Source organism: Dromiciops gliroides, chromosome 5 (genome assembly GCF_019393635.1).
Source record: "Dromiciops gliroides isolate mDroGli1 chromosome 5, mDroGli1.pri, whole genome shotgun sequence".
Lineage (NCBI taxonomy): Eukaryota > Metazoa > Chordata > Mammalia > Microbiotheria > Microbiotheriidae > Dromiciops > Dromiciops gliroides.
In genome coordinates, this window is record NC_057865.1 from 94,984,191 (window position 1) to 94,998,282 (window position 14,092).

General features: G+C 39.5%; 1 protein-coding gene across 1 annotated transcript in view; it reads left to right on the plus strand.

The window, feature by feature from the left end:
* Window positions 1-13,802, plus strand: part of PDIA4 (protein disulfide isomerase family A member 4) — a 37,673-nt gene extending 23,871 nt beyond the window's left edge. The window contains exons 4-10 of the mRNA XM_043966569.1: window positions 95-233; window positions 1,676-1,881; window positions 2,091-2,249; window positions 4,385-4,536; window positions 9,677-9,833; window positions 11,284-11,517; window positions 13,158-13,802. Of these exons, the coding sequence (XP_043822504.1) occupies window positions 95-233; window positions 1,676-1,881; window positions 2,091-2,249; window positions 4,385-4,536; window positions 9,677-9,833; window positions 11,284-11,517; window positions 13,158-13,573 (1,463 nt within the window). The 3' untranslated portion in view covers window positions 13,574-13,802. The remainder of the gene's footprint in view (window positions 1-94; window positions 234-1,675; window positions 1,882-2,090; window positions 2,250-4,384; window positions 4,537-9,676; window positions 9,834-11,283; window positions 11,518-13,157) is intronic.
* Window positions 13,803-14,092: the final 290 nt, after the last annotated feature.

The following is a 14,092-nucleotide window of genomic DNA, read 5'->3' on the forward strand; positions in this document are numbered from 1 at the left end:
CCTGCTCATTCTCCTCGAAGGGATTCTTCATTCATTTTCTGGTGTCGAAGAAAGTAACTGAGAAATTGGATCATTCTCATCTGGTTTCTTTCAGACATTGTTGCTAAAGTCAAAGAGGTTTCCCAACCCAACTGGACCCCTCCACCTGAAGTGACCCTGGTTCTTACCAAAGATAACTTCGATGAAGTAGTGAATGATGCAGATATCATTTTGGTGGAGTTCTATGCTCCTTGGTAAGATGACTATCACCTTGCAATTAAATAATTATTAAGCACCTTCACCTTGCCCAGCCCTGAGTTAGATACAGTGGTAATGAGGCTCTGAAAGAAAGTGTGAGCTCACAGACTCATTGGGAAAAGAAGATGAACAATAATGAGGGGGAAAATAAGTGAACAAAGCAGTATAAATATTGGCAAAAAACGTAAAGAAGGGGGTTATTGTCAAGTTGGTCTAGGAATGGTGGCCATCAGCTAAGTCTTAGAATAAATTTGCAGTCTGGAGGTTAAATGTAATCTTTTTTTTTAATAGAGTAGGCGCTCTACTTTCTTAAATTCTTATTGATAGTACAAATTAATATTATAAACCAGATAACCAGAGATTGTTTTAAATACTTCAAATACCTATTTGCATGCAAACATTTGCTACCCAGCTGATTTGAGTGGTAAGTCTTTAATGACCTCAACAAGTGTCACTTAATGCATATAATAGAAACTAATGAAACTGTCTTTCTTTAAAAAATCTTCTATAAGCGTTTCTACTAATTCAGAATGTCTTCAACTAATCAATTAGTGATATTTTTATCATGCCTTAATTTTCTTTTATATAAAGCAACATGATTATGTATAGAAGACTTAAATATAGGTGCATTCCTCTGATAAGCAACACTTTTTTTCTTGGACTAGATCCGTGATTTCTTTAGAATAGAAAGATCCTGATGAGGAAGTTTGCTCTGATGCAGCTGCAAAGACTAATAGACAGTCTCTAGAGACTGGACCTGAGGCACAGATTGGATTCAGTGATTTTTCCAGGATCACTCAACTAATGTGTGTCAGAGCAGAAAATTCCCTATTCTTAATTGTAGCTGATTAAGATAAACTTAGTATTCATTATTTCCTGGATGCATTGATCATTTTTTGTTTGTTTGTTTGCAGGGCAGTGAGAGTTAAGTGACTTGCCCAAGGTCACACAGCTAGTTAAGTGTCAAGTGTCTGAGCCTGGATTTGAACTCAGGTCCTCCTGAATCCAGGGCCAGTGCTTTATCCACTGTGCCACCTAGCTGCCCTGATCTTAATGGCTAGGAAAGGAGTCAGGTCTTCTCTTTGGGAAAACTGCCAGAACTTAATAGGTTAAAGAAATTAAATTTTAATCTTCATTTCCCCACCTGTCTAAATTGTGCAGTGATGAATATTTAAATGGAGACCCCAACTTGACTTTAGGGGTGGCAGTTGGGAGAAATCCTAGACAGCATAGTGCTGTTCATCTTAGACTTTGTCTTATTTTTTGTTCTGTGAATGGAGGATTCGGTTTCCCATCTACTGAGTTAGCTTGACTTGAAGGTTTTGGTAAGAATTCCTTTCCTAATATAGAATGCCTCTAAGGTCCCTTCTGAAATTCTGCAATTGGGTTCATCCTTGTTGGAGTTGTTCACCTGTAAAACATGCTTCTCCTTTGACAGGTGTGGGCACTGCAAGAAACTTGCTCCAGAATATGAGAAAGCTGCAAAAGAACTCAGTAAACGTTCTCCACCCATTCCCTTAGCTAAAGTAGATGCCATCGAAGAAACCGAGCTGGCCAAGAGGTTCGATGTCACTGGATACCCAACTCTGAAGATCTTCCGAAAGGGGAAAGCTTTTGATTACAGTGGCCCACGAGAAAAATATGGTATTGGCCTTTTCCTTAAGATTATACTGGGGAGGAATAGCACCATGATTTGGGAGTTGTCAGGAAGAGAAGCATTAGTAAAAACCTGCTTGTAAGATGCACTTGAAGCAGGGATGGGCCAGCACAGAGGCCAAAGCTGTCAGTCTGGAAAGCAACAGTTGATATGTCTGGACCGAGTTACCCTTCTTAGACCTGTTCTTTGGTTCTAGGTATTGTGGACTACATGATTGAACAGTCTGAACCTCCATCCAAAGAAATTCTGGCTGTGAAACAAGTCCAGGAATTCCTGAAGGATGGAAATGACGTTATCATCATTGGCGTCTTCAAAGGTGCTGATGACCAAGCTTACCAGCTCTATCAGGAAACTGGTAAGTTGCATTTCCATGAGTGAGAAGGAGAATGACCAACACTGTGCTTCTGGGCTTTGCTACCCAAGCACATTTGTTTTGTTGTATCTAAACTCATTGTGTCCTTTTCTTCCCCCTCCCCTCCAAACCCCAGAACTCTTTGATGTAGTGCTTTGAGTTTTAACAAAATGCTTTCCCCACAAAAGCCCTATGAGGTAAGAAGTACCGATAGATCTCTTAGAAAATGATCTAGTCCATCCCACTTCTTTTATGATGAGATAAAAAGACTTATCTGAGGTCAAGCAGATATAAAGCCGTAGGGTAGAAATTTGAACCCAGATCATATAACTCCAAAATCATTGTTATTTCCATTATGTCAGGCCTGTTCAAATAAAATCCCCATCACTGTTTTTGATGTTGATTCAAAATACCACAACATCAGAAATCAATGAAAACCCTAAGCACAGTTTTGTCTTTGGGTGCTCTCCCACCTCTACCTCCCTCATGGTGCTGCCTCTTCTTTAACCCCCATGTGCCCAGAATCATCCTTGTTCTGTGACCCATACCCTGACTGCAATGCCATCTTCAGGCCTGCTTTCCCCATACTTGTCCCATGATCGGTGGAGACTTCTTAGTGCTCCTTCTCCTAAATTTCTACTCCTTCAGTATGTTTCAGATGATAAGAAAACAATCAGAACTAATTCACAAAGGTGTGGTGACTAGTGGTTCTCTCCTGTCTATATATCCACTGCTGCTTTTGTAGGAATGACACAAAATTCTGTTCTGTTCACATATGCTTAGTACTCAGGTTGATGTCATTGTGTGGTTATCTACAACCTGAAAAAGAATTGATCTTGACCCTGAAAGAACCAATAATTAAAAATATAAAGAGAGGGACAGCTAGGTGGCGCAGTGAGTGGATAAAGCACCAGCCCTGGATTCAGGAGGACCTGAGTTCAAATCCAGCCTCAGACACTTGACACTAGCTGTGTGACCCTGGGCAAGTCACTTAAACCCCATTGCCCACCCCCCCAAAAAAAAAATAGAGAGAGAGAGAGAGAGAGAGAGCCTCAGGTTTTGCAGAGCACTCATCCGATCCCATTTGATCCTCACAACAACCCTGTAGAGTAGGTGCTACTATTATCCCTGTTTTACAGATAAAGAAACTGAGGCTGAGAATGATTAGCCCAGAGTCACAAAGCTAGGAAGTTCCCATGGCCGGATTTTAAGCCACTTTTTTGGTTTGTTTTTTTGCAGGGCAGTGAGGGTTAAGTGACTTTCTCAGGGTTACACAGCTAGTAAGTGTCAAGTGTCTGAGGTCACATTTGAACTCAGGTCCTCCTGAATCCAAGGCCTGTGCTTTATCCACTGCGCCACCTAGCTGCCCCCCATGACAGGACTTTAACCACTCCTACCTAACTGCTCATTTAATGTCTTGTAATGCCTGTATATGGAAGAATCAGGTCATAGAAATATTTGACACAAAGTTTATAGAGATCTGGTAGAGTTCTATTAAGGTGGATTCCTCTGATTATGCCCTGGGGTGGTCTCTGTGTCAGATTATGACAGGATTTCTTTTCTGGGAAGTTCTCTTTAGAATAGAAAATAAAGGGGGGCAGCTAGGTGGCGCAGTGGATAGAGCACCGGCCCTGGAGTCAGGAGTACCTGAGTTCAAATCTGACCTCAGACACCTAACACTTACTAGCTGTGTGACCCTGGGCAAGTCGCTTAACCCCCACTGCCCCACAAAAAAAAAAAAAAAAAAAGAATAGAAAATAAATATAGGAATGGAGTAGAAATAAAAACTGTGCTTTGAAAAAAGGCTCCCTACCATCACAAAAGATGACTCAAAGCCAGAATTGTAGATTTAACAACAGATATCAAATACAGATACTTATTTCATTCGTATAACAGAGGCACAAGTTGCATGTAAATTAAATCCTATTTTTTCATCAACTCACTTTCTCATTTAATTTACTTCATCTCTATTTACCATTTTGATCATTGGTAATAGCTAATACTTTTAGCTTTGTTTCTTTTATGTGGGAAAGATTCTCTTGTGTTTTAAAAGTTCCAATACTTAGGATCTAAATATTTTGGCTGACTCAGGTACTAAATTTCAGAGATTCTTACTTGCCCCCTCCTTCATTTCCCAGCAAACAACATGAGGGAAGATTACAAATTTCACCATACTTTCAATGATGAAGTTGCAAAATTCCTGAAAGTCTCTTCTGGAAAGTTGGTTGTGATGCAGCCAGAAAAATTTCATTCTAAGTATGAACGAAAAATCAATATTTTAGACATTAAGGTGAGTGATATTTCCCAGGCATCTGAATGGGGCTGAAAGTTCATTCATTGTTGTGTAAAACAAAATAAAACACTGATTGTTGGGTAGTTTACTTTTTTTTTGTTTTGTTTTGTGGGGCAATGAGGGTTAAGCGACTTGCCCAGGGTCCCAGAGCTAGTGTCAAGTGTCTGAGGCTGGATTTTAACTCAGGTCCTCCTGAATCCAAGGCCAGTGCTTTATCCACTGTGCCACCTAGCTGCCCCCTGGGCAGTTTACTTTAATGATCTGCCTTTTTTCTGTTTAAAAAGTGAGATTTCCTTCCTTACCATGTCATCAGAGCCACATTCACTAGTCTGGGTTCTAAGGCCAAAACTCCCAAAATATCCTTGGTTTGAGATCTGCTTGAGCTAGTAAAACACAAACATTGCCTATCAATTAATTTTTATTGTTTACTGGAAGACTTGGCATTAGATTATTGATCTGAATTGTGTACATGTCCATGTGTCAGTGGGCACCTCTGGCAGAATGACAGAATCCCAGAGGGCATCTCAGCCATACCAGGGCAGCTGGCAAGACTATACCCAAGCCAGCCAAGATTAATGATTATTTTTTCCTGCCCTTGACACTAGTAGGGGAAAGTGTTGCCTTCTGCTACCCATTGTGACATTTCTTAGTGTTTCTTATTTAACTGCCAGGGAGTTTTTTCATCCAGACTAACTTAAAACTCAGGTACCGGCCTGGACTCTGATAATGGTAACTCCTATTTCTGTGGTGCTGTACTTTACAAAGTATTTCCCTCACACCACTGTGACATAGGTAGTTCTCTGGACACATCAGTGGATAAATCCCTCCACTTGTGTCACTCACAATCCTACCCTGTCCTAATAGATCATTTGGCAGGGAGGGGGGCCTTCACTGTGCCAGTGTTGGTTTTTAGACTTTTATTTTCCAAATTACATGTAAAAAAGCAAATTTTGACATCAATTTTTTTTAACTTTGTGTTCCAACTTTTCTTCCTCCCCTCCCACCCCCACCCCAAAAACTCAAACAATTCAACATAAATTATATATGAGTAATCATGGCAAACAATTCTACATTATCTAGGTTGTGAGAGAAAACAGATGAAACAAAACTTCAGATTAAGGAATTGTCAAAAAAAAAATTTATCTGTTTTCAGATACCATCAGTTCTTTCTCTGTAGATGAACTGCAATTTTCCTAAGTTCTTCAGAGTTATATTGGATCATTGCCCTGCTGAAAATAACCACGTGCTTCCCAGCAGATCATCTTACACTAATGCTGTTATTTTGTATATAGTACATTTCTCTCTGCTTCAGTTCATGTGGGTCTTACTGTGCCAGTGTTGGGATGGATTGGGTCTCTTCACTTTGAGAGAGGCTGGTCTTCACCCAACAGATTCACTGTCCACTGAAAGATCTGCTAGAACTTATATTCTGCTGGTATAGCCTTTAAAAACCCAAGGTCATGTCCTTGCTGTAACTAGGCATCAGAGTAGGACTTGAATGGAGATTCAGTAGTACAAGGCCAAATACTGTATTTTGTATGCTAAGAAGCTTTTCTATTTATCATCTGACTAGGTAAGGTAAGTGAATTGTCTTCTAATTGAACTTTTTTCCACTATTGATGTATTTGTTTTTGAATGAAACAAGTGTTGTGAATCTCTTATAAATCTAGCATAGCATTGTGGTCTTGAAGATAGAGAACTGGACTTGGTATGAGTACTCCTTCCCATATTTATTAGCTGTGTAATTGTGATTCCTTCTGGCAGACTTTGGGGAGGACATGGGCAAGAGTTTAGTAGGATGGACAGGCATGGGTAGGTTATAATCTGCTTTGTTGAAGGTAACTTCTGTGTAAGATCACACGTTCACCTACCTCAGACTCAAGTGATATAATGCATAGAAAACCCTTTTATTGTTCAGCCCTGTCCAACTCTTTGTGACCCTATTTGGGATTTTCTTGGCAAAGATACTGGAGTGGTTTGCCATTTCCTTTTCCAGCCCATTTTACAGATGAAGAAACTGAGGCAAACAGGGTTAAGTGACTTGTCTGGAGTCGCACAGCTAGTAAGTGTCTGAGGCCAGATCTGAACTCCGATCTTCCTGGTGCTCTATCCACTGTACCACCTAGCTGTCCATATAAAGCTGTCATATAAATTAAGTCACATTATCTTCAATGCCTACTCTTGTTGAAGAACCTTTTCCTTCTATGGCTAAGTAAATCTGTTTCTGTTAGCAGTTATTCCAATAGCAAACTTAACTACCAGGGACTAGACTGAGCCAAGCCCAGCCCCCACCGAACATAAATGTTAATTGCTTTTTTGATGTATCCAACCACAGCCTTCTTCCTGATTTTTTTGCACAGAGGAGACCAAGGTATCTGTAGATATCACCTTAAATATTTTATCTTTCCTTAGTGTATGTTGAATTTTATACTAGTTAAGTCAAAATGATATTTTGATATCATTGGGAAAAAATTTCAGATTGAAGAAGCTATTTCACTTTTTCTTTAAGTGGGATTGAATAACTCGATATCATCCATATGCAGTTGTTAGGTATTTTGGTTATTTCCTTTAATTTGGAAGTCATACTTGGCTCCATTTAGGAGAAAAATAATGTATTTAAGGGTATGCAGATCTATAATGGACTTAAATGGTCTCCCTGAAAAAAAAATGCCATTTAAAAAATGAATCATTTTTTAACATTGTGTGGGCATGTTTTAAATAGATAATATTTTTTCACATCTGCATCAAATCCTTTATCACTCTCCATTACACTTGGGTCTTTTTTATGTATTTATAGTACATGAAAAAACATGAGTAAGGAACTGAGCTAAAGACTTTGCCTTATCAAAGGCAGCATGCATGTTATGGCACTTTCTGAGTAGCCAGTTAAGTGATTACAGAATTAGAAAGCTGTTTTTTAAACAAATCTTTGGACTTGGTATGCTCAGGGGTCTGCTGGAGCCAACTGGAAAGTGCTCAGGACAGCTGGTTGTTAAATTTTCAGTGTGAACAATTTATATCCAAGAAATGGAGAACTGGTACAAATCCCAGCTTGATTTATTGTTTCCTTAGTTGTCTAGCTTAAGAAAGTGTTAGTGTAGATTAAACTCCCCCCCCACACACACACCCTCTCCCCCAGTTTTTAAGTAAATAAATATTTACTAGGATGTCCTTGTACTGCTCTGTAAACATTGTCTGAGCTCAAGAGTGCAGTGAAAAGGCTCAGGGAACGAAGTCCTCACCAACAGGAGGCCAATTAATAACAATGATGAAAATAACTGGCATTTCTATAGTGCTTTAAGGTTTGCAAAGTGATTTCTATAGAGGCATTGCATTTGAGCCCCACAATGCTCCTGGGCATATTCCTATTGCTCCTTGGCCAGTATATCTTTTTGTGTCTATAGAATTTTTTTTCATGATAGAAGTTGTGAATGCTTTGTATAAAATGTACAAACACATAATTGGCCTACAAATAAGGGGCTGTGAGTTTTCTTGTCCTTTAACAGAGATGCAGTGCCTTATCTTAAGAAAAGTAGAAGGAAAAAAAAAAGTGGAATTGGGTTGTATGCCTGGTAAAATGCCTTGCTAATAATTCACGTGCCACTGGGAAGCATGCAAGCCGATACTTGTGGATGTTATTTGGCCACTTTGTAGTTTTTCTGAGAAGCCAGCAAGGCTTTCAGTTACTTCCCTGATGGTGACTTTTTTCATTGATTATGTTAACAGTGTTGGAACTTTCTGTTCGTTTGACCCAACTGCATAGACAACCAGAAATGTTCCATACCCTACCTCAGGGATTCTTTCTAGCCCCTGATTTCTTTACTTCTCAAGCTTCTCTAGTGAGGTTTTTGATTGACGTTAAATAGTTGATTTTGCTCTTTGCTACTTTGACTTTTTGTATTGACTCTTGTTTTCAGTTTTTCTGATTAAAGGAATCAAGGATTTCTTATTAGTAGGGTATCTTTTGTTTTCTGGATTTTTTTCTGCATGCTTATTTTTTGTTGCCTTTTATTGCCCTGTATGGCATTCAAATTTTCTGTTGTATGTACTAGCTAGATAATTGATGCGATCAGTTGTAATTTTTGTCATCTTGCTGTAATCATCCAGTGTGCCTTTCCTCAGATCTTCTGTAGCTTTCTAAAAGTTGCTTCTGTCATGGTGGTGTTTGTTGCCTGTCCTTGAGAGTATTGGTCCATAGTTCCATATTTCCTTCTGTGGTTTTTACTGTGGCAGTAGCTGCCCCATATCCTGCTGGATATAGGACTGAAATGTTTTTGTTTTTTCTGTCAGATATCGTGGGAGAATGTATCTGTTTATGGTGGTTATAGGTTTTTTGATGTTTCCTCTTAGTAGAATTGGTTATGCCATTAAACTCAAAGGGCTTTTTGTAATTCCAATATTATGCCCAGCTGGGGGCAGCTAGGTGGCACAGTGGATAAAGCACAGGCCCTAGATTCAGGAGGACCTGAGTTCAAATCTGCACTCAGACATTCGAGGCTTACTAGCTGTGTGACCCTGGGCAAGTCACTCAACCCCCATTTGCCCCACAAAAAAAAAATTATTATGCCCAGCTACTTTTCTAAATAATTTAAGACTTCTGTGCCATTTTTGTCATTTGTTTTTCTTCTGTGGTATAATTTCTGTAGTTTGTATTAAGTGAAGACTTTCAGTGAACTCAGGGTCTTTAGCTTTTTCCTGTTTAGAGTTTAGTAGTTCCTGTGTTTGATCTCTTATTTTGGATGCAAATGAATAATGATGATGATAAAATAAATGCCATATGTTATTACTTACAAAAATAATGATTTGGATCTACCCATGTAAGGAATTTTAGCCCATTTCCACAGTTAAGTCAAAATTTTAGCGCTGAAAGAAACTTTAAAAGATCCCTTTCCTTTGTATAAGCCATTCCTGAGCGTTTCCTCTTTCAGTAAGGTAATACTGGTAATAGTGCTATCATGGTCACTATGCTTGCTACATTGGGTAATTTTTCTAGCAGTAAACAAAGTCTTTTAGAATATATGGCTTTCTATCACATCACCCCTCTCTCTGTCCTTTGTTGGCTAAGAACTATGCTAGTGATGAAATCACTAATCACTAATGTATTGGACTTCATATCAGTCATTTATGTTTGGAACAGGAATCCACTGAAGGAGCTACCATCAAGGATCATGTGGTGAAGCATGCTGTGCCATTAGTCGGTCATCGAACAACGGCCAATGATGCCAAGAGATATGCTAAGCGGCCTCTGGTGGTTGTCTATTACACTGTGGACTTCAGTTTTGACTATAGAGTTGGTAAGTGAGAATATCTGTCCAGCAAGTCACCCACTTAATCACTTGAAATCTTTCTTTAGAGGTCTCTGAAGGTGCCATGACTCCTAGCTTTTGCACCAGATAGGTTTTCTTTTGTGACATTTGACACCTCCAGAATCACTCTTGATTATTCCATTTCTATTCTGCAAAACCATTTGTTTTATTCTCCCTAGAACAGAATATCCAGCGTAGACTAGGACCAGAATCATATTTCTGGAAGGCACCATAAGAATTTTTTGCAAATAAGGAAACTTCACCTCTTTGAAGTGACTTGCCCAAGTGCAGGGGCATTCAGCTAGAGCTAGTGGCATGACACCTGGACTAGAAGCCAGCTTCCCTGACATTTAGCTTAGTCTGTTTTAATACATACATGGTTTTCACCAGACTTAGCAGGCATGTGAATTTACTTACCTCCTTTGAAAAGTTTAGATTTTTAAAATTGAGTGGAAACATTGTTTTTTTGGTGAGGCAATTGGGGTTAAGTGACTTGCCCAGGGTCACACAGCTAGTGAGTGTCAAGTGTCTGAGGCCAGACTTGAACTCAGGTCCTCCTGACTCCAGGGCCGGTGCTCTTTCCACTGTGCCACCTAGCTGTCCCTAGATTAACTATATTTTTAAAAGTAAAAGAGACTGCAAAAAGGCTTAAAAAATACATAGAAGAGGGATGGCTAGGTGGCGCAGTGGATAAAGCACAGGCCCTGGATTCAGGAGTACCTGAGTTCAAATCCGGCCTCAGACACTTGACACTTACTAGCTGTGTGACCCTGGGCAAGTCACTTAACACCCATTGCCCCGCAAAAAAAAAAAAAAACCCAAACAAACAAAAATACATAGAAGAGGGGCGGCTAGGTGGCACAGTGGATAAAGCACGGGCCCTGGAGTCAGGAGGATCTGAGTTCAAATCCAGCCCCAGACACTTGACACTCACTAGCTGTGTGACCCTGGGCAAGTCACTTAACCCTCATTACCCCACCAAAAAAGAAAAAAGAAGAAAAAATCAGAAGTGACATAAAAGGCAACAGTTACATTTAATACATGCCTTTAAAAAAACAAACTGCATAACAAAGTTCATGGTTTCATATATAATCCATTAATTTGTTGTCTATTAAAATATTTTGATCTATAGGTGATTTTTAAGTTCATAATTTTAAAAATTTGGGGCAGCTAGGTGGCTCAGTGGAAAGAGCACCAGCCCTGGAGTCAGGAGGACCTGAGTTCAAGTCTGGCCTCAGACACTTGTCACTTAACCCCAATTGCCTCACCAAAAAAAAGTATAGTTAATCTTTTGTTCTAGATATTGTATAGAAAACACAGAATTTGTGCCTTGTTAGCATCTATTCTAAGCAGAACTGTAAGTATTTCATGAAGCTTGAACCACAAACTTTCAGTGCAGGTTCTTTCATTAATTGTCATGTATTCGAATTGGTTTCAGCTACTCAGTATTGGAGGAACAAGGTGTTGGAAGTCGCTAAGGACTTCCCTGAATACACATTTGCCATTGCTGATGAGGATGACTATTCTTCTGAAGTAAAGGACTTGGGACTTAGCGACAGTGGTGAAGAGATCAATGTAGCGATCCTAGCTGAGGGTGGCAAGAAGTATGCCATGGAACCAGAGGAATTTGATTCCGACACTCTGAGAGACTTTGTGCTGGCATTCAAAAAAGGTGAGTTATATCAGGTGAAATCTCGGAAGCCATTGAAGTCTTTAAAGGCTGGGCCACCATGAATTCTTCATCTGTGCTGTGTGAAGTAGAATCTCAGAGGTCTTTGGTGCGGGTTATAACTAGTCTCAGCCTCTCCTTTTGAGAAGCATAGACCTCCTCCCACTTATAACTTATTTCCTTTTCTCCTTCTGTGGTCAGAGGACTGAGCAGCACCTGCATTTCCTTGCAAAGGGAAGGGGCTGAGCACAGCCTCAAGTCCCCCTGAGCATAGAGAACAAAACTAATGCAGAAGAAAGCAGCGGCAATTAAAACAAAACCATCCGTGTAGCCTACAGCAAGTGCCTGGCATATAGTACAGTAGGCTTAATAAACATTTATTGAATTATGGGGTGGGTTCCTAAGCTTTCCCTCAAGGACTGATTATAATAGTCTCCATTATATTCTTCCCTTTGGTAATGCATATGCATAGTCTCTTCTTAATCTTGCTTTAAAATGTAAGATTTATTATCCATTTCACAGTTATAATTACTCATGCATAGAAAGACTATTCTGGCAATCTCAGCTATCCGATAAATAGTCCAAAAGGAAATAAGCAAAAAAGGCCTCAGAGCACATCAAATAGGTATCATAAAGGCCAACACTAAGAACGAAACAAAACAGCACCTATATGTGCTTTATTTTTTCTAATAATTTATTTTTTGTTACTCTGGTTCTAACAAACACCAACAAACATGAATATAACAAAAACAGATTAAAAAAGGATTCCATATGAAGCCATGGAGTTCTATTATATACAACTTGTTTTCATGCACTTTACTCATTGGAAAGCCCCTTTAGCTTTAGTCTTTTGACTCTTGTTTAAGCTTGTTAGAATGGAGGACTAGATTGAGTACAAGCAGGAATACTCTTTTCTGCTGTCAGCTGCTACTTGTCAGTGACAAATTAAAATAAACAGAAAATAGCAGTAATCCTCTAAGAAGACTAGGCGTGATTTTTTTTTTAAAGACTTAAGTTCCTTGGATCCATCCAAAAATTTTAAAATAAAACACATTTTGTTGTTTATAAATGCCTTGAAAACTCACTTAATGTGGGACCCCCTACCCCCTCAGTCCCTAATAGAACTAGATAAATGAAGTGTCATAATATTTTATCTCTTTGATATCAGTCAAGGAGCATTCTTCCTGCCAAATAGGTCTGACTCCAGAGAGCTATGTTGAAGCAGGCAGTTTCCATGTTATCTTCCATGCCTTCATGTTAGCCCTGCCTCCCTCCTTCCTAATAACAAAGTTACCAGTCCTGGTCCTTATGTGGACCTGCTGTCTTCTAATTAAGATGTTGAATGAATCTGATAATTTACCTTTAAGGAGTTAATGAGATACCTTTCTAAGGGATATTTACATTTTAAAGGGGGTGGGTGGTGGGTCATTAAGGTGTGGATTATCAGGGATAGAATGCTAGCAATCCTGCCATGGCAGTTTAGGGCAGCCTTATGGGAGCTCAGAGGTGGAAGTCATACTGAAGCTTAGCTGCCCTTACAAAGGAAGCCTAGTCATGTTTGCCAGGTTGAGAAGCTTCTCCCTTCGGGGGCTATTGCAGTGGGATCTGTAGCACACCGATTACATCTCTCCTTTTCCCCATAGGCAAACTAAAGGCAATCATCAAATCCCAGCCTGTGCCCAAAAACAACAAAGGGCCTGTAACGATTGTGGTGGGTAAGACATTTGACTCTATAGTGATGGACCCCAAGTCAGACGTCCTCATCGAGTTCTATGCCCCCTGGTGTGGACACTGTAAGCAGCTAGAACCTGTGTACACCGAATTGGGGAAGAAGTACAAGCATCAGAAAAACCTGGTCATAGCGAAGATGGATGCCACCGCCAACGATGTGACCAACGACCACTACAAAGTGGAAGGATTTCCCACCATCTATTTTGCTCCTCGCACAGACAAAAACAACCCGATTAAATTTGAAAATGAGAAGAGAGATTTGGAGCACTTGAGTGCATTTGTAGAAGATCACAGCACAAAACTGAGCAGGACCAAAGAAGAACTTTAGAGGCCAAGAGGAGGAAAGGAAAGGCCGTGGATACACTGTAGTTTTCCAATGAAAGGTTGCCGGATGGGGAGTCAAATGAGCCTTGTGAGAAGAGGGGGTTTGGGTGTCTAAGCAGTTGCAGTATCTGATTTTTTTTATTTCACATTGCGTTACAGACATGGGACGGACATAAATGCCTCATGATAGTGTGGTTCAGATATTTAAGGAAAATACATTATTTTTGTCATTATTTGGGCTTGATTATCTTCATTTTTTAACCTTCTACTTTTTAATACTTCACCAACCCTCAAGCAGATAAGTCTCTATGTGGATGTTGTTGTTTTTTTATTTAAATTTTTAAAAAGAAAAAAAAAAACCTTTGCCAAATCACTTTGATATTTTGACTTTTTCTTTTTAGTCATCGTCTGAAGTATTGTAGTTTACAACTTAATTGCTGTATTTTCTGTTTTTGTTGCCTTAGTTCAAAGAAGCCTGCCCATATAAAAATTTGGTTGTTAGTAGCAAAGGCTGCAGGTCAGA